The 21729-nt window shown below is 37.3% G+C and overlaps 1 protein-coding gene across 1 annotated transcript; it reads right to left on the reverse strand.

Moving 5' to 3' along the window:
• Positions 1 to 705: 705 nt before the first annotated feature.
• ZBBX (zinc finger B-box domain containing) lies at positions 706 to 21505 on the reverse strand (the record flags this gene model as incomplete). The annotated part of the gene is made up of 18 exons (XM_082055280.1): positions 706 to 820; positions 1747 to 1882; positions 3449 to 3682; positions 4621 to 4776; positions 5299 to 5458; positions 6954 to 7201; positions 8500 to 8531; positions 9400 to 9506; positions 9816 to 9919; positions 10070 to 10194; positions 10735 to 10855; positions 11495 to 11669; positions 11836 to 12003; positions 16059 to 16168; positions 16312 to 16360; positions 18510 to 18603; positions 20734 to 20847; positions 21438 to 21505. 18 exons carry the CDS (start codon positions 21503 to 21505, stop codon positions 745 to 747), a joined length of 2277 nt encoding a protein of 758 aa, XP_081911406.1. The 3' UTR covers positions 706 to 744.
• Between the last annotated feature and the right edge of the window lie 224 nt (positions 21506 to 21729).

Genomic DNA, 21729 nt, shown 5'->3' on the forward strand with positions numbered 1-21729 from the left:
ATGAGACAGAAATCTTTGTGATTGCCATTTAATACTTGCACTTTTTTTAAATCAAAATTATGGGGAAAAAAATGGGAGGAAAAAAAAAAGCTCTTAAGATGTCTTTATAGGGAAAAAGTGTCCACCACATTCAAACAGAATGGACAGAAAAATAAGTGACTTCCCATCGATGCTGAGCCGAGGGAGCCATGTTTACTGCTGATATATGCTACCTGCTGAAATTAAGAAGAAAAGAGTGTAGCAGAAGTAAAACACACTGTGTAAAACAGTTCATTTCTATTCTGCAAGGTGAAAAGTCTCTTAGTTGTAAAATACATGATAAGGAGTAAAGTATACTATACCTATTAGTCTTTCTGCTACGCAGCTCACTATCTCAATTGGGCCATATTGAGACCTCCAATTTAAGAACACCCCATTAATACCCTCTTGCACATCACCTCTCAGCTGGGCAACGTAAAACTGCATTTGGAGACACAAAACTCAGTGTGAGGGGAAGGAACCTTATGTAGAATAAAAATTAAGGAATAAAAAAATCCTAAAAAAAACAGCACAAGTTTTCTTTTATTCTATTACTTCTTCATACTAATAAAAAAGCCAAAATCAAGGGACTTTTAAGAATTTTTATTGACAGTTTTACAAAATAATCCTTAATAAATAACATCTTGAGCAGCACTCAAGACACCTCTTCGACTGCTTCTTGGTTTTGTACGATACGCAAAGATTAAAATTGTGTTGTTTGCGCGCTCATTGCAATGCAAGAACCTGTTGTTTATCTTCCAGAACTTCTTCCTCGTCCTCCATTTGGCTTTCATCCCAGCCCCTTAAAAGAAACACACCACAGTGATTTTCAGCAGCTCAAATTCCTCAAGCTACTCCACTTCAAGCCTTAGTGACATAACGTTCACATATGCAAAGCTAGAAGGCATGAAAATAGCTTTTGCTGTATATTTCACAAGCATATATACATTACAAGCTACTATATTTATTTTTTCCCCCTCATTTTTTGTCACATACACTTTCACCTCTTAAACAAGTAAGAAGTAAATCATGTTGTCACTATTGTGCCTTAATAGAGAAATCCCATATCCTAGAACAGATAAGGCAGGAAAGTGGGTTTCATTTCTACTGTCTGCACTATTTGCAAATATTGTTTGCTTTTCTACTCACCTGAAATTTCAATATTAAATTCAAAATGAAAAATAACCAAGCACACATCTCTGAACCAGCTCTATTCACACAGCATGTAATTAACCTCACAGTGCCTCACTGACCCTGACTAGTTACGAGAAGATAGTAAGAAACCAATGACAGACAGAACTTTGAGGAATCTCCTTGTTTCTATGGCAATCTAACAGGTGTATCACAGACTATGGTGAGTTAAATATTATTGGCTCACCTGCTCACAACTCTCTTTTAAAATGTGCCAAACCCAAAGAACTTAGATGATGTCCACTAGACATACTTTCCTTTATAAATCTTGTTGCTGTATATTAACAAAAGCTAATGCATTAAAAAGCGTAAGCCCAAAATTTGTAGCTTGGAGTCTCAGCAACAAAATATATCACTGCCTGAGGTCACTGGTTTAGAACGCCAAGATACAAAACAGGTCATTGTGCTGACATTTGTCATCAGCATGTTGAGTACAATCAGAAAGTCAAGACTGGTTTTATCTCAGTTCTGGAAAGATGTTTGGCATATTGAGCACCTTACAATATCATAAAAAGATACTCAGCAAGTTCAGCTTACCTGAGAGCACCAAGTCTGCTGTGGTCTTTTAGCTCAAGTTTTTTATGGAAATCTGTAGTATTTCTACCTATCTTCTCTGGGTGTCTGCTGGCAGAGGTCACATCTTCAGAAGTTAAGCTGTAATGCTTTTCATCAGCTGAAATATTTTAGGTCATTTCAGAAACAAATATAAACAAGAAAACACTTTATCTACACTAAATCTTAAAGAATTTCACAGTATCAACAAAAACTTGCCATTAAAAGTCTCAAAACAACTCTAGCTGATGAAGGATGACACTACAAGCCCTCAAATAAATTATGATTTTTTTTTATAATACAGTTCCTGTATCATTAGAAACAAACTCTCTCGATTACTTCTCAGATGTTCATGTCTGTACAATATGAAACCTTATATATAGGGCCCACTAATACCTATGCAACCTCAAAACACAGTAGCAAATGTAGACCTCAAGTAGCTGAGTACTGGTAGTATGTATTTAAAGTGGAGTAATAGGATATATCCCACATCCACCAATACAAAAAGATGATCAACTGGGCTCACAGTCTTTGCTTCTTACACAACACATGTAAAAGTACATCACTAGTTTCCCAGCTAGCCGTTAAGTCTCTGCTATGAACTTATAAATAAGTGAAAAGTATTCCAAGAAAGTTGAAAGAAAGGGAAAGAAAAACGGGACGGTTAGACAGTAATTGCCCTTCCTATTCTCCTCTGGTCACATTCAGCATGGATGTTCATTCTTCAAGCAGTAACAAGAGAAACTCTTCCAAAAAACATGTGTTCTGATGAGTACATATCAAAAAAGGAAAGACAGTTGTCCTGAAATGTGGTATTTGGAAGCCTCAGAAGAGTTATGTGAAAAAGCACAGCAAAACCTAAGGTAAAAATGTCTTAAAAGACAGAATACTCTGGAATCCAGACTACTTTTATTTACTAAAGATGCATCATAGCCAGGACCTGCCAATATTACAGCACCACAGCAACTCAGAACGGAGGCACCATGTTACAGCCTAAGAGATGCAGCTCACCAGGGCTGATCGTGCACAGCATGTCTTATGCACCTGACCTGTCTTACCACTAAGATGGAACAGAAGCATCTCAATATCTTTTTCTTCCTGGATTCAAAGAATGAAACTAGAACTCAATCATTCTGTTCAACCATAAACAATTGACCTTGCCCACCTGCCACCTCTCTAACCTTTGAAAAAACAAGGAGGGGGTTAAAAAAAAAAAATAAAGAGGAAGAGGCATTGAGTCAAACCCAAAATGAGGGGTAATATCAAGTCCTAATAGTGACAGTTCTTGTCAGGATAGATTTATAGAATTTCCTGTCCATCTCTTCCCCTTCTTGCTACTCTTGCATCAAATCAAGTCTAACTTCTAACACCACCTGGTGTGTTCGTTATTGAATAACTAAGGAAAGGATACCTATTTAAAAGACAGTTATAATAATACCTAATACCTAACACATCCTGAAGATTTTTGCAAAAAATGCAGGGAATAAACAATTTTAAAAAGTTGCATGAACAGTTTGCTTCTACTAAAATAAATCACTGTTCAACCACAACACACATCATCAAATGGTTTAGTACATTTTTGCATCAAAATCAGATCTGAGAAGGGAAATGAAATAGGTACTTGCTTTGTTGTGTTACTTGTAAGCATGAGGAAAACTTTAAAAACCACAGCAATATTGCCACTTGCCTGTATAAATTTGTAATTCTTTTTCCAGAGCAAGTAGGGCTTCTTGTTCAGCAGCACGTTCCCAAAGATACTCAGCGTGTCTGGTTACATCAAGACACTTGTGTTTGGGTATCTCCGTATCAGCTCTAAATGCATGCAGAGGTGAACTCCTGGGTCTTGGCTGTGTGTCTGTGGGGCAATTTGCAGTCAGTTTACAGTGTAGCGTATTTGTTGACCACGGTCTAGAATAATTACCTGAAATAACAGAAAAGGTCACAACTGCTAATAATTCAAGATTTCACAAATAAAGAGAATTTTATCTCAGCTCATTAATTATATTAATTGTAGTTAAAATTATTAATTGGTCTTAATAGATTATTAATTTTGCTTAAGATTGTGAATTAATAAATGTTAAAGAGTTCACAGTTGTATTGGGAAGTAGCACCTCACATTCCGGAGGTATCTCTCAGAAAAAATAAATATTTGATTTAAATATTATGTACAACGGCACATATTTTGCGAGAGAGAAGCAATTGAGAACGCTTATAGAAAGCTCAAAACTTTGGTTCTATCTTTTTTTAATTTAAGGCAACACGAATAAAATATAGAGACTTTCAAATATTTTTATGGGATTCAAATTTGACAGTTTCAATTTCCGCACATAGTGGTTTTAAAATTAAAATGCCAAGCTGGTTGCTTAAGACGAGAGAAATCATGTAAGCCACGTTCCCTGAGATGGAGACAGCTGAAATTGAGAAAAGTAACGAAGAAGTACAGATGCAGGTAAACATTACTTGTTTCTTAAGAGTTCATGTGATAAGACAGTAGCATGGAGAAGTGTTTTATTACATCAAAACCATATTGTACTAGATGCTGCAAAACACACAGTAATACATAACCTTGTTCGCGAAAGTTCATTATCTAAATATTCAAGCTAAAGGGAAGTAATGGGGTAGAAGGCAGGGGTAGAAACTAAGAACAATTAAAAGAATTATTAGTGAGCGCTGGAAAGAGAACATCTTTAACTCAAAAGCACATACTTATGAAAACAATGCTATGTATATAAGCCATTATTCCCAAAATGCAAGTAAATAGATGCAGATACAAAAATGACTTAAATTCAAGGCAATCATCACAAACAGAGCTTCTACTTTTTACAGTTTCTCAAAACTCAAAGCTGGTTGTGTCTTTACCTGGGTATGACCTCCACGTTTCCATCAGGGGAGAAATGCTATTTTGAGTCTCCAAACCACATGAACGTTGGTTCAATTGACTTTCTAAGACATCTTGAACTACAGAGCCATCAGCATATTCACTTAAGCTCCTTTCAGGCACCCACTTTCTACCTCCTGAAACTACAAAGTATTAGAGAAAATTATTTGCAGGTTTTGTGTTAACATGCATTTACTGTTACTATATTTGCTGTGTGTGATTTAAAGAAGTCATGCAACAAATTTTCTACAGACAATGTAGGGAAATCATCATATAATACACTAACAAGCTTGAATTCAAGTGATACACTCAAATTAATATTCACGTTCCGCAATCATTTCATGTGTTGTTTCATATACACCATTAAAAGCATTTTTTCCTGATGTATATTATGCACAAAGAAAAGCAGAAATTCCTGCTGGAACCAAATTCTCAGGGGATATAAAGCAGCATGTAAATCTATAGCATTATACCTACTATACCTAGTAAGCTTATTTCTTTTATCCTTCCACAGCACCAGTTGTGTGTGTTGGCATGATTGTTACCCCAAAGTGACTTCTAAAAGTAAACTAGATCCAATTTACAGGAAAAGAAGGATGGCTTACAGCAACGGTGATAAATATGTATATTGTTTGAGGATTCTATTCACACACCATTACCTGAAAATGGGATAGTACTGTCCATAGGGCCAGAGTCAGCAGAGCGTGAAGAACGCGCTTCAGGTATTACTTGTTTAGGATTTGCACCTACAATAAAGAAACCTTCAAGTCCCAAATACTGTGTAGAAACAGATTTCTGCCTTTTGGCTACATCCTGTAACTTGAATAAGACAAAGGTATTAGAAACAGGAAACTTCATAAGTTGCCCTTGCAAGTTTATATTGATCAAATGCTTATTTCATCAACTTGGAATGACTCTGAGAGCCTGCTGTAATAGCTATTCATAAGGATGATCATTTTGCACCATATATGCTTTGAAATCCTACAAACTTCCATTGCTAACATTGTGAGAGTCTGAGTTTATTCTTCCACTGATTGCATGTGGACATGAAAAGAAGTCTTCCTTTGTTCTAACTTATCTTTGTGCACATAAACTAAAGTAATACTGTTTAACAATAACTGCAAATCTAATGATACAACCTCCCCCATGATTTTTTCTCTCAATTTTATATTCAACGAAAGAACATTTGAATAATTGAGGTTAGAGAAGAGTATCTGCAGTTTTTGGCTTTCAACTGAGAGGTGAAGTGACCTTGATACTAACACAGGAAAAGCTGCCTTCTCCCCCAGCACATTTTTTTTTGTCTGAGACTAGTCTGCTCTTTCTTCTGCTTTTTTGAAACATTAAGAGAAAACTGACAATACAAATTGGAAAATACAGAGGCCTTCATCCACTACAGATGAAATATGGTAGGCGGTGACAATGCTCTGATTAAAACTATACTCTTGATCGCTTTGGGTGGCATGGAGAGGGACTGGAGAATCACAGAATGTCAGGGGTTGGAATGGACCTCGAAAGCTCATCCAGTGCAATCCCCCCATGGAGCAGGAACACCCAGATGAGGTGACACAGTAAGGTGCCCAGGGAAGTTTTGAAAGTCTGCAGAGTAGGAGACTCCACAACCCCCCTGGGCAGCCTGGTCCAGTGTTCTGTTACCCTTACTGAGAAGAAGTTTCTTCTCAAATTTAAGTGGAACCTCTTGTGTTCCAGTTTGAACCCATTACCCCTTGACCTATCATTGGTTGTCACTGAGAAAAGCCTGGCTCCATCCTCCTGACACTCACCCTTTATATACCTGTAAACATTAATGAGGTCACCCCTCAGTCTCCTCTTCTCCAGCTCCAGAGCCCCAGCTCCCTCAGCCTTTCCTCACACGGGAGATGCTCCACTCCCTTCAGCATCTTTGTTGCCCTGCGCTGGACTCTCTCCAGCAGTTCCCTGTCCTGCTGGAACTGAGGGGCCACAACTGGACACAATATTCCAGGTGTGGTCTCCCCAGGGCAGAGTAGAGGGGCAGGAGAACCTCTCTCGACCTACTAACCACTCCCTTCTAATACACCCCAGGATGCCATTGGCCTTCCTGGCCACAAGGGCCCAGTGCTGGCTCATGGTCATCCTGCTGTCCACCAGGACCCCCAGGTCCCTTTCCCCTACAGAAGAATGGGGAAAAGTGGTAGAATATTTCATAGTAACCATACAACTATCACGATCTCTCAGCTGATTCAGGAACAAAGCAGGTTGCCTCATGCTAAACTGGGAAAGCAGATTAAGCAACACAGTTTATCTGTTTCACAATCAAAGATATAATATTTACCACTGAAGACTTTGTAATTCCAGGCAAAACCAAACTCTGGCTGTTTGAGACGCTGTCCGGTTTTTGTGAATCTTTATGGTTTTTCTGCAGTTTTGTCTCAATAAGAGATTTGTTGGTCATTAGTTCAGAAGGGTTAGAGATGATCTCAGGGAATTTGCAGGAGCTAAGAGATCTCCTCTCAGTCTTTAGTGGAATACCCTCCTTCTGCACTGTATTTCTTTCAAGATGACTGCAGACAACCATTTTTTCTACAATAGTACAAAAAAAACATGAAAATACATTTTTTTTAAATGGAAATCAATACCAATTATAAGCTGCAAGTCTACCACATTTTCTTCACAAACTTAAAATATAAAATCTCCACTGAAGTTACCCCTAAGCCATACAATTACATATAAGAACAGTTAACTTTCATCAGCTTCCTGCCCGATATCCAGAGAGTTGGACTAGACTTACCAGGTAGTAGTGCCAATTCCATACCTCATGTATATGTTCCTGTACATTATTGTCTATGAAAATGTCAGATTTTGATAATAATCTTAAAATGCTTCCAACTACTCCTTCATGATAATGTCATTTTTTACACGTAGAATGCTATAATCTAACCAGAGTCAGCATAAGAACTGCAATAGTAGCAATTTCATAGAATTTCTTTAAAAGCAGTACAATGGTTTGAAATACATACTACCGTGCTGTGTATGATTCTGCAAGCTGTTTTTCTTTGCTTATACAAGACACAGACATTTTATTTTTTCTCCTGTGCCCAAAGCAGCACATAAATCACACCTCATTAGTCAGACCTTGTTTGCTTTTTCACATTTCATGGCTTGAATAAGCAGCTTCTTGAACTAAACACAAAAAGAACAAGTGCCAGGCCCTGAAGTGTTGCAGCAATTTTTTGGTACTTGCAAGAATAAGAAATAAAGTACCCTTCCATTCTAACTTATTTCTTAATATTTAAAAGTGACAATATATTTTACATAGTTTTAGGGGACAGAGCAAGATCTTTGGGACCACTTAAGAGGGCCACAAAATAAAGCTGATGAACTTTCATGGTGATTTCACTGCCATGCAACAGGTACTGCAATACTTAAACAATGATTTTTCACGCAGAAAGGGTAATAATTCATTCAATTTCTCAACCTATTTACATAAAAGCATTTTTATACCAAAAAAAAGGACATGGGCTGTACATTAGATCTACTACAGTAAAGACAAATTAAGAGATTTGTAAGACCACCTCATCTGCTTTGTAATGGGTTTGTTTTCAGTATACAACTCATATTGGGGTGGACACTCCCTCAAATATGAGCTCACATCTGTGAGATTGCTGTCACAGCGGATGCCTATCATTTCAAAATAGCTTGTGCAGACCATTAAATTGTGATCAAGGGACCTGCATAGCTCAAGGAATGGTACATAATTCAACAATATTTAATTATATTTTTCAGATAATCACTGAAGTTGACTACGACATCCTATATGAGAATGACAAAACTGTACATACATACTTACATATACTGTAGAAATAACTTTTAAAATTTACCTTGAGAAACTTCTTTAGAAGAAACAGGATTTCTGTCAAGAGGAAGAGATAAATATTGAGTGTCAGTTGTGGACAGTAAATGACAAGATGACTCTCATTATGCCTACAGTTTCATTTTGCAAGCAGCCTTGCAGTGTGTCATTCTGATCTGCAACTGCTGATCCACTTTGAAACAGAAGGAGCAAAGAGCAGAAGAACAAAATATAACAAAACAGATCACATATAATCGATTAAATTTTAGGAGATCACAAGAATTGCAACTGTATCATTAATTATTAGGACTCTTAGTTTTGCCTGGAATTACAAGATAGAGTATCTGAAAAGAACAAAACACTGACCAACTACAGAATTCTCTGCATGTTAGTCCCTGCTCCTACTGAGATGAGAAAATACAAAAGAGAAATTCCACTGGGAATTCAGGACAGAAACATTTAAATAAATGGTTTAACATTGGAGTGATCAAGTAAACAAAATAAAGAAATCTCAATGTGATGTCTCTCTAGTTACAGGCAATTAATACACTTAGGTGGCTCACTGACAGTCAAAGACACAAACTTACTATTCGCTAACTTTAATGGCAAATGTGTCATATACCCGTTAACTGCTGACCTGTTCTTCGAATGATCTGCAAGCACAAAACCAACAATCTCAGACAAATGCAAAGGAAGTGAAAGCAGTAACTGTGATGACACTGACATAGTCTATATCTTGCACCAAGGATGAGAAGATATATATCTTAACCATGTCGTAAAGCAATTTGCAATTTACAATCAAGGTTTCTCCCCAGCCATGAAGTACAACTATCTGCAAGTAAAAACACCTGTTATTTAGGAACGTAACTAAGTCGGAAGATAAGATTATTCCCTTTTCTCTTCCAAATAACCTCTGCATTTCTGATACCTTCCACACTGCTTCGGTGTTTCAGCTTTTCCTTGCTTATTCATTCCCACACCCCAGGCTTCCATCACCAACAAGTCAGATGATTCTTCCAAGTGCTTCTCATAGGACTAAGTAAAGAACAAAATAAAGAAAAAACAGATTCAGCAACAGATTAAAATTCCAAAGAACATCAACTTGAGTAACTAAAAGTGTATCATTTCTGTATAGTAAGAATTCCTGGTCACAACAGGAAAAAAAAAATTACAGGAAAACTTTGGGAAGCTAAATGGAAAGAAAATGGAAGAGAAAAAAACCCACCATTTTTAAAATTAGAAATTACATAGTTGTTGCTACTTTAAATATTTAATGGATTAACTTTTAAACAAATAATTTAGGATGCCTGTGAGGATCCATGAAGTCCTTTATTCCATACTTACATCATGAAGGAATTCAATTTTCAAAGAGGACTCTGCATTTTCAGAAATAGTGTCAGCTACTTCCTCTCTAAAAACAGATGTCCAGTACCTCTTCACCTCTTCAACTACAAAATAGAGTTAATTTGATGCATTTCATTTTTTTCCTGTTCAAGACTCACTTATACAAACACAAAATTTGTATTTATTGTGAAGTAACAACAATCACAAGCGAAAGTATTTAATAGTTAGATTCAATAAACAGAAATCTATTATACCTGTTAAGTCATCGACATCATCCTCATGTTCTGCCCCTTCACCAGTCACAGCCTCAAGTACACTCAGTGTTTGCAGAGCCCTTGAATCTTTAACACAACTACCAGAAATCTGATCAACAGGCGTTCTAAAAAAGGAAGAGAAACCAATCTTAAAAATAGCATCTTTTTTATATATATATATATATTTATTACAGTCATTAAAAAAACCAAACAAAACCAAACAACAACAAAAAACCACCACGCAGTATTAACTGCTCTGAAAAGCAGCAACTCTTCTTAATTTCATTGACGTGACTGTGCACCTCAGCAACTAAAAATCCAACTCTAATGTTTATAACAGTATCCTGAAGATTGTACTTCCTTTTCTCTATAAAACTTCTGCAGCAAACACCCCAAAATCAAGCAGCCAAGTATCATTACCAGTCTTCAAATACTCCAACAGTGAGAGCAAAGAGAATCCCTCCAAATACACCCTCTGCAGTAATTATTAAATATTAAGTCAGCAAGTCTGGTTATAATGGTTATTGTATTAAAGTAAAGCACTATATACAGTCACCTTAACTCTTGATAATATATCTAATATTTTTAAAGTTTTGATGGAATTTTTGTTAATGCTATCAAGTAGTTCTGATTTTTTTCATTACTACCAGCAACTTCAACAATACCTTCTGTATTTCTTTAGTAAGAGTTTCTCCATGTAGCTCAGGCCGCCCTTCTTGAATTCAATTTGGAATGGTTCCTTCTTAACAGGAAGATTGGTCTGTACCTCACAAATTCCCACAGATTCTACTAGAATTATTTAAAATAAATTTATACAGCTATTCAGATTTATAAACTAGCTATTTAACTACATTATTTTAATGAATGTCACATTAGTAGTCTATGGCTAGATAAGTATTTGCATAATTCCAAAATCTAAATGGCCAGCAGCATGACATTTACATGACAGAGTCAACAGTGGGGGTAAGCAGTAAAACCTCATTTATTACAGCTTCTCATGTCAAGGGACATTACCACAGTGACAGGAGTGGAGGTGAGGGGTAAAGAGCCTATGGAAGACAAGCAGAAAATGTACTTTGCTAGAACATATGAAATCCTGAGCCATGCACACTCCTCACTGTGACTTCATGCTTTGGCATCACGATTCATAGGCAAGTCTGATGTGAGAAACAATGCCACAGAAAAGTACAGGGACATAAGCTAAACCATCTGTCCAAGCTCACAATTTGTTACAAGGATTGGGATAAAACAATAATCTGTAGGTTATTAAAACAAATTTCAGAGGTTGTTGTTCGTTTATAAAGAGAAAAATTGCATTTACTATTCTAATAGAATACCTACTTTCACTTATCAAATCTCTGCTAACTCAACAAAATTATTCCCTATGTTTTTAAAATGCAATTAAGATAGAAAAAAAAATCATACCTGATAGGACCTGATTGGTATGCAGTTCTTCTCTGTGATCGCAATTACCTTTTCTCCATTGAATCAAAGCTTCCTGAAAAGACTTTGCAGATTCCTCCTCATTGAATGTACCTCTTAATAAAAGTCCTTTGTCCTCATTTTCAAGGCCTGCACAGGTTGATTCTGAGGGCTGTTCCTAAATCGGTTCCACAACATAATTAATACGGCACTTCAGATAATGATCCTCACCCCAGTTACAGGCAATAAGAACAACATTTTTCGTGTCAGCTAAACATAGGACCCTGTTTTCTGGGCTTAGTCTAGTTACTCCAGTAACTAGCTGCCCCCAAACTGTAAATTACCTCAGCACCACCTACTGATACTGGCAGAGATGAAAACTTGTCTGATGTGACCTGATGCTTGCTATTTACTTTCTTCTGCTCATGATTAACTTTCGGTTCATTCAGATTTACTTCCTTGATGAAGTCATCAGCGGCTTCCAATTTTCCAACACATGTATCAGCTTCTGCCTGCTAATGAAACATTGTGAAACCATTCATTTATTATAAATATAGTCAAACATTCCACCAAACAGCATATTAAAAGCAGGAAGGTAACCACATATCCGAGAGTGATGGTGACATAAGCATCTAATAATTTCAATAATCAACAGTGCAAATGTGCGAGCAAAAAATCAATAACCTGAATATTCCATTAGGTACTACACAGGACAGATTAAGTGAGTTGTTTTACGCAGCACATCTCATTCAGCCAAATTTATGAGCTATGTACATTATTAATGAAGTTCCGCTTACTGAAGCTGTTCAGTAGCAGAAGCACAACTGTAGAGGTCAACAAGAGGAAAAGGCTTGTTTGAGGAACTAACTAGAATACCCATTCGCACACAAAAAATAGTCCAGGACAGTCCATACTGTAAAGAACTAGATGAGTTTGGCTGAAAACAGCTACAGAAGGAGAAGAACAGCTTTATTCACACTGGGACTGATTTACAACCTTCATTAAAACAAACAAAACTACTTTGAAAATGTAATATGAAGGTTTTGATTGTCAACTCTTGAATGATTATTAAGCAAAAACAAAACATATTTTATGTTCATTCTTTCCCTTTATTCCCTCCCTACTCACAGAGAAAGACCAGAATTCAAGATACTTTGTTTACAGTCCATGATCATCCATAACTGACAGCAATTCTTTTCCCCAACATGTTATTAACACACATGGACACCACATAAGCACATATAATACTTAAAGAGGGGAATTTCCCTCTGTGATTTCTTGGGGGGGGATCAAGACAGCTTAACATGGAATTCTCCTGATGCAGACGGAGTGATGACAGACCTCTGTGATTCTCAGTTTAAATCCTCATACTGTTCCAATGAACTGCTGTCTGGCATTTAGTCCTTACAATAAACTTTCAACATCTCAATCCAGTTTTCAGTTCCAGGTTTAAAAGGTCTGTTACAGTACATTAAAAAAGAAAAAATCCTACAGCCTGCATTTAGATGGGTTTGGTGAAATATTTTTCTATCCACACAAAACAGCTCATGGAAAATAACATTTACATCCACTGAATAACTCAGGATAGCACATGATCCCCAAAAGACAATTTATTGCTACTTTTCGTTACTCACAGGATGGTGCATCCTTCTGTAAATACCTTAAACTCTCACCTGAAGTTTTTCCATCAAATGATGTAATCTTTCTACTAACATACTATAAGCAAGGATCATTTTGGCAAGGATGTATTTATCAGGGCAATAGCTTTGACAATTTACTGCAGTTCTAAAAGGATTATACTTCTGGGGAGAAAGGTGGTCAAACAAATTTTAGCAGGATAACAGAATGACATATCCAGTGATATCCATGCATGAGAAGCTTAAGTTTGTTCCAATTAAGCACTACACAATAATTCTAGGAGGAATCTTTACTACCCTAATTATAAAATTATAAATTTTTTATTGTTTCATAACAGATACGCAACATCAAGTCATATGTTAGAAATTGGATATTACTGTGCTGAATAATAAAACTACACACAACTTAAGTCTCCACTGTGCAGTATAATATTTTACTTTCATCACAGTTTATTCCTTTGTGAGTAGAATCCAAGTATGAAAGAATCAGGAACGCCCAAGTGGCACCTGACAGAACGGACGTAATTACAAGTAGGAATTCAGAGTTCCAAGATTCCACATATTATAATAACAATTAACATGGACTGTTAAATTTACTCACAAAGGTATATAATTATGCTTCATGAATGCACAAACACCTCTGGCCGTTCTTGGTATTTACATTTTTTTTTTTTTAAATGCTCAACATTTAACAATTTGGAAAAGCCTCAAACAAAATACCAATAACAATATTTCAAAGAACCTGTGTAAACATCTGCTGACCCATCAATTTGTTACATATTTCCAGCCAAGTAACACTACAATTGTTTCAATTCAATCCAATTTTCCATGAGGAGTGCATAACTATAAAATCCACCAAGGCACAAGACAGCATGATTATTTTTTCCAATAAGTATTGCAGTAAAACAGCTACGCTATTTGCTTCTATAAGAACTCTTTTTTTAGCTGAAAAACTTTCTACCAAATAAGAAAGTTACATATGCAGTGTGAAAGTAATCCCTTTGTAATGAAAGCAGTGTTAAAATGATGGTTTGTCATCCACCAGTGTTATCCTGATCTTACAAGTGCTGTTCATGACCTGGGGGGACCACGTGAGTAACGGCTGAGAGAACTGGGCTGGTTCAGCATTGAGAAAAGAGCCTTATGGGAGACCTCAGCACCATGTTCCAGTATTTAAAGGGTGGCTACAAAGCAGATGGCGACTCCCTTTATACAAGGGGTCCTATGGAAAAGATGAGGGGTAATGGGTACAAGTTGCTCCTGGGAAGATTCTGATTGGACGCAAGAAGGAAATTTATCATGACGAGAACAATCAGCCACTGCAATAAACTCCCCAGGAACTGGCGGATTCCGCAACATCAGACACTTTTAAGATTTAACAGGATAGGGTGCTGGGCCGGCTTGTCTAGACTGGGCTTTTGCCAAGAAACGTCGGACCAGCTGATCCTTGCGGTCCCTTCCACCCTGGGATGCTGTGAGTCCATCCCGCGGGCTCACAGCGCCTCCTGGCGGCGCGCCCCGCCCAGCAGCCCCCGCCAGATCCCGTCGGTCACCTTCCGCGCACACCCACCCCCAAACCCCGAGGGGGGACCCCGAACGCTGCCGGGGGTGCCCTGTGGCTGCTGCTCGGCCGGTTACACCGAGTTCTTAACGTTTTCGCCACGGCAGCTGCGGCAGAACTCGGTACCGGCGCATACACAGAGATTTGCAGCGGACAGCAAAAAACAGCCTGCAGGAAGGAAAAACCCCAGTGTGCTGCTGGACCGCGCTGACAAGACATCAACGCTCAGGTGAGCACTAATGGAGCACTAGTTATACCTGCTAAAAGGCAAAATCTCTTTATTAAATGTAAATCACCTCATAGTTGACAATACTAATTCCCACCTACCCCAGGCAGCCAGCATCAGCTCAGAAAGCAGCCAGAATTCAGAATGTGCCCTGATGCTAATCAGAGTATTTAAAATTACCAGATATCCACACACCACTCAATTTTGTCCTATTTGCCTGCAACCACACTTCTTATTTTAATCATATGGTAGTGTTCTTAAGGAAAAAATCAGTCTTCTTCAGTCACATGCTGGGCAAATTAATAATAATACAGCTTAACAAAACTCCCTGTTAAAGAGCTGATAAAAGTTCTGATAACACAACGATTTAATCTGTTTCCTTGCAATTCAGCACATAAAACTTCCCTTTACCTTATGTGCACTAAGTAGTTATCACAGAGAGAAAGCTTATAGTCGCTATCACTAATATATTTTAGGAAACAGACAAGAAAAACTATTATTATCATTTTGATTCTAGAAAGGTAAGATATTTAAGTAAAGTAGGATAAAATTAGTATCAAATATATAAGTATTTTTCCTCCTTTTAAGTTGTTGCACATATAATAATTGATATGGCACCTTAAGCTGACCATCTTAGAGAAGTCTTATTTTTCCCAGTAGAAAAACTGCAAAAATAAAGTACTAAAAAACTTCAATTCACTAGAAAACTAAAGCTGGAAGTTCAAAGGAGCTCCTTGACTTTATTATCTCAAAGTAGCAATATCACCATCAGAATTATTCCTTTTTACGGAAGGGGCAGAGGCAGCTCATACAACAATGTCCATATGCTACCACATACATCTCCATCATACAGAAAAGCTAATGTACAGAAAGCTAACGTTACATTTAGACATGCACCCGTGTTTTAGGCACGCACATAGGTATTTAGATGTATAGGTCTCTTCATGAAGGCACATGGAGGTGAATTCAGAGGGTTTGTTTGTGCAGACCACACATCACTTACAGCCTGGATAAACCCAAGGTAATTCATTTTACAACGTATTATACTATATAATACATGTACATCTCAATACTGCTACAAAGTTACTTTATATACACATTATAGTATGTTGCTACAGAGTAATTTTTAAACTATTTACTTACCAGCAGTGTACTCTTAATTCCAATGAGTCCACATGCTGTCTCTTCCACTTTGGGTTTTCCATGAGCTCCAGCATTTGCCAATTCACGCCTAAACAATTCTTTCATTGGCTCTGGAAAAGAAGAAAAAAAAGAAGACACCCACCCAGTACTCCGGTCTCCGATTTCTTTAATGCTTAACTGCAGCAATCGCCAAGAACCAGATACTCTGCCAGAAATTCACAAGTTTTTATTTATTTAACAAATATGTATTTACCTTGAAGCTGTTCTTTGAGTATCTGCAACTTCACTTTTCCTGAAGAAATCTATATGGAAGAATATTTACATATGCATATATAAACACTATGGTACTGGAGTATGAATATTAAAAAAAAGCAAACCACTAAGGTGCTATAATGAATAAAAGCTTAACCTTTATAGAACTAAAACGTTACCATTACTAGGAAAACAGCTAAGCACGTATTTAAAGAGAAAACTCCACGTATGGCTCAGGACAACAGTTATGTCTGTGACCGGTTTCCCTTCCCATTCACGACATTGTCCCTGTTTGCCAAGCCAGGTATTATTGCTACGTAGCGAGTGTTTCCCACAACCACAGACCCGCAGAACTTACTACAGCAACTTCAGTTCAGCTTCAGACCTGTGAAGTCTCCTGCACATACAAGCTGCCATTTCGATTTTGCCTTTTCAAAAATTCTGCCCCATGCATCTTCTGCTTCGCCATCACAGCTGAAATCTGAAGTCTTTGAAGTAGTAACATCTCTGAGTTACTTGTCTCAGAGAAGGGGGAAGAGAAAGAGGTGGGTTAAAAAACCCTTTTCATTCTGATCCTCTCTTCTACTTACAGGCAAGTAGGCAATTTTATTGAAAATGGGTGTGTTGGCTAAGACCTTCACACCAAAATGCTGCTGCTGCTTCAAAAGACTTTAAATAGCAACTGTGACAGCTTAGTCTGAAGTTGGCATTGTCTGTTTTTCCCTTCAGACTTCTATAAGATTTATTTCAGCTCGTTTCAAGTGGTCTCTCTTAATTAACAGCTCTCATTTCAATATAGCATACATGGCATGGCTTCCAGAAAAAGAACACATAAAGCTCTCTTTTTATGTCCTCCTCAGTCTAATTTACATGCTTCTACAGACATAACAGTGTCTACCAAAGGAAAGAACAAGTATTTCTAAGTTGAATTAGTTCGGATTTGGGATCCCCTACATATTTTTCATACTAATTCAAGGAAGAAGACCACAAGCTCCGTTATCACCCTTGGTATTTTAACAGCACTTGTGAACATTATTTGATGACGGATACATCTAATGTATGCTTCCCTGATGTATAAAGCCTCAAGGACAAGAGCCTAAGCTAGTAAAAAGATGAATTTATTTCACCAGCAAATGAAATATTAAGACTAGTTATTACAGTTGTAAGTGATAACGCTTCCTACAAGGTCCAGTCTTCACCTACTTAAAAATTTGACCAATTTTTACCATTCCCATACATCTGCCTTATTCTTAATACTTTTTGAGGTTGAGAAAAATCACCCTAGCCATTTCCAAAAAGGAAATTAGGAGAAAATACCCCACTGTGCACATATCAAAAGGAACACAAATTTTTCAGTGATCCATCAGGAAAGTTCTACATCCCTCCTTTTAGGTCTGAGCAAAGACGTCATAGAACAAAAGTCAACTGATAAACCTAATCCACATTTTAAAACACTCAGAAACATTCGGTCTCAGTCCAAGAGAATGGGCTGAGCCCCATCCTTGTCCAAGAGGATGCTTCAAAAATGTGTTTAACCCACACCTGACCAACTAGCATCAGTCCTCAGGGGATAAATGTAGGACTTTTCCAGCTACTGTGGGCCAAGTAGAAAGTTGGGATTTCAATCCTAAAACATCATAAGGCAGATTATAGGACATGCAGAAGTGGAGGACAGAAAAAAAAGAGAGTTCTACTGTGAATGCAGATGCCATTATGCAGTGACTGAACTAAAAGAAAACAAACCCACAACTTTAACTGTAGTATTTTTAAAGTAGTATGCCTTTCTCATAGCTGTTATCTATGAAGATAAAGAACTTTATTCAAAACCTCATGTGAAGCCTTGTATTTCAGTTTCATGACGGACATTAGACAAGGCCTAATTAATTCTAAAGACAGGCTCCCAATGACTTCCAGCACTATTGAATTAGACTCTTACAATATTAAATCTGTAGAATAAATAGTAATTTGCTATCTATGGCAATTAAAAAACAAACAAACAAAAACAGATCACCACAGAGAACTTGATGTTCCTCCAGCTCAAAGTGAAGCTTAACTTTAGCATAGGAAAATAAATCAGAAATTTTACTCAGAAGGTGCTTAACATTTTTAGAGTATATAAAATTCCCATGTTCTGTAGCATAAATGTTCTAAATCTTGTTTTAAATAGATTTGTCTACAAATATACTGATAGATTACTACCTTATTATGGTTTTCTTTGCTTTGTGAAAAAGCCCGGGCTTGGATGGTCATCGGTCCTGCCTGTCCAGATTTCCAACGATAAGCACTTGATTTCCTACAAACCGAGAGCAAGAAAGAACATACAAATTATGTATTCTGTAAGCAAGAGCAACATAAAGGTTTTCCTTCAGGTTTTCAAATAAGAACAGAGCATCAAAAATAAAGTATTTGTCTATAGGATCATTGATTCCACAAAACACAAACAACTCCCTTTCACTGAAACCTGCTTCACATCTACTTTACTAGTAGTAAAACATCAAATGTATAATAAAGTACTTGTGTTTAGATGGTCAAATTGGTCTAAGTTTTTAACCATAAGAAAAACCCATCAATTCTTTAAGGTTGGTTCTGGAAGAATAAAAATGTAAGAGAAGTACACTTTAGATAAATCTTTATTGTCCTGATTTATTCTAGTTTATTGTAACTACTCCTACATTTATACAGTCCTAAAATTACATTCAGGCCTTTGAAGGCAACTGTGAGATGGATGTGGCTCCAGTGAAAATGAGTTTGACACCCCTGCTCCAGGCCATTCATTTAGCACAGCTAAAATGTGGCATATTTTCATAAGCCAGGAACACATACCTACAATTAATGTTTCATTGAATATCAATGTAACATATTTTAATAAGCTAGGAAGACATACCTACAATTAATATTTCAGTGAATATCAGTTTAGATATTGACTACTATGACAAACACAGTAGACAGCGGGAAAGAACTGAAGACTAAGGGAGATTAAACAGTGATTTTCAGCTTTAGCACAGTGCATAATACACTATTACATAATATTTATCAAGTATTCAAATGACTGGTTTACAGAAAACCAAACATAGAGCAAAAAAAACTAAAGCAAACAAAACAAGGGGTGAGGAAAACATGCAGTGGGGGGAAAAGGATGATCTTCCCACCAGCGGTGCAAATGCCAATGATTACTGTTATTTGAACTCAGTTTAACAACACTATCAGGGTTTGCAGGTACAAGGTCATGAGAACAATACAAAAACGCCTCCGTGAGAACAATACAGGGAAAAAAGTGCTGGAAAATGCTGCCTCAACAGCTCAAGCAAAAGTTCACAGAATCACATAACGTCAGGGGTTGGAAGGGACCTCAAAAGCTCATCCAGTGCAATCCCCCCATGGAGCAGGAACACCCAGATGAGGTTACACAGGAAGGTGTCCAGGCAGGTTGGAATGTCTGCAGAGAAGGAGACTCCACAACCTCCCTGGGCAGCCCGTTCCAGTGTCTGTCATGCTTACTGAGAAGAAGTTTCTTCTCATATTTAAGTGGAACCTCTTGTGTTCCAGTTTGAACCCTTTACCCCTTGTCCTATCATTGGTTGTCACCGAGAAGAGCCTGGCTCCATCCTCCTGACACTCACCCTTTATATATCTGTAAACATTAATGAGGTCACCCCTCAGTCTCCTCCAAGCTCCAGAGCCCCAGCTCCCTCAGCCTTTCCTCATAAGGGAGATGCTTCACTCTCTTAATCATCTTTGTTGCCCTTTGTTGATGGAGCTGCAAGCAGCAGGCCCTCAGCATCACCAGGACTAAGGCACCAAGGTATTCAAGGCACTTGTATCTCCAGTGACAAAATGAATCAGGCAGAAGTACAAAGAAATGGCAGCAGATGTCGCAGAGATTTGCTAACATCCAGAGTGAGCCGAGATTGACATGACCACCCTAGCACTTGGTTCTTTACAATATGCTTTCTTTCTAAGCCATCATACAGAAAAAGCTCGAGAAGCTACACGGATGCATGCAAAACAGGATCAAAGCAATATTAGGAACAACATCCTCTTTAGAAATGTCAGAAATCAGACTGAAATAGTGCAAGAGAAACTACTTTCTGTCTCCTGCTTTAAAACTAAGGTGACAAATCCAATCAGACAGGGGGAAAAGGGAAAAGAAGGAATAAATAAGGAAAAGGGATCTCTGCTGCTGAAGGATTTATTGGGTTACTTTTTAAAAAAGAGAAAAAAAAAAAAATCAACATTCCACACAAGAGTTTAAAACTAAGAAAGTCATAGGGTAGCAAGTCTATCATTGGGAAGAAATATCAGAGAGAGGAGACTCAACACTATTGTGAATTGCAAACTTAGCATGAGATCCCATCTGTGGCACAGGGAGGTGAGAAGGGAGCCTCTCATTGCATTCCTTTTTTGAAACAGAAATATAACCTACTTTCTCTCTTCTTTTTCTCTGCTCATATTTGACTGTAGTTGCCGCAACTTCTTCTCCATCTCTTTGTTCTCTGTTTCTAACTGCTCTTTCTCCAACTGCAATTCTCTGACAGTTCTGGCAAAGTTAAAGTAGTCAAACATTCATTAGAATTATATGAAAGAGTGAGGCACCTGAAGAAGTTTAAAGCAGCAGGAAAAAAAGTTGAAAGATTTGTCATTAAAGGCACATCATTCTTCTGTCTCCCAGCAAGACTGAAAACAGTTCTGGAAAATTGAGAGCAGGTCAGAGCAAAGCCCTTGGACCCAAGAATATCTCATTACAGGGGGATACGGTGACAGTGCTGTGGCTACTCCAATATAAGCTTCAGAGTGCCCAACATAAAACTGATACAGTTCTGCCTGTTTTCAGAAAGGTTTGTTGCTTAATTATATTAAACTATCCCAGTGAATCCTTTAGTATCATTTGTTTACAAAACATATATGCTAGATATACAGCATTAAGAACCTATAACTTGCTCAGAAAATAGATAAAAGCCTAAGAAAAGAAAGGCTTAAGGATAAAAGTATAGGGAAAATACAAGAAAAGAAACTCATCGTGATTCCTCTTGCTCTTACGCAAATAAGTTCTTCTACTTAATGTTGCATTAAAGCTTACTAAAAATGAAGAAAATGCATCTTTATCACAATCAGGTTAAATGCACTTACTTTGCTTTTAATCTCACTGAGGTTCCAGTTTTTGAGCCCGGGAGTATTACAAAGTCATTGATGTTCATGATTCCAAGTATAATCTCTTCTAAACAAAATAAAAATAGAATTTCAATGATCTACAGTTAGAAACCTGTTGAAATGAGAATTTGATTGAAATTACAACAGTAAAAACTTGTTACAAATCAAAAATATTATCACATAGAAGGAAAGAAATGGAGTGCAGAACTTGTTTATATCAAGTCCCAATCAAATCCTAGGGCAACTCTAAATTACATTTAACTGAAATAAA

This window comes from Streptopelia decaocto (genome assembly GCF_964273445.1).
Source record: "Streptopelia decaocto genome assembly, chromosome: 6".
Classification (NCBI taxonomy): Eukaryota; Metazoa; Chordata; class Aves; order Columbiformes; family Columbidae; genus Streptopelia; species Streptopelia decaocto.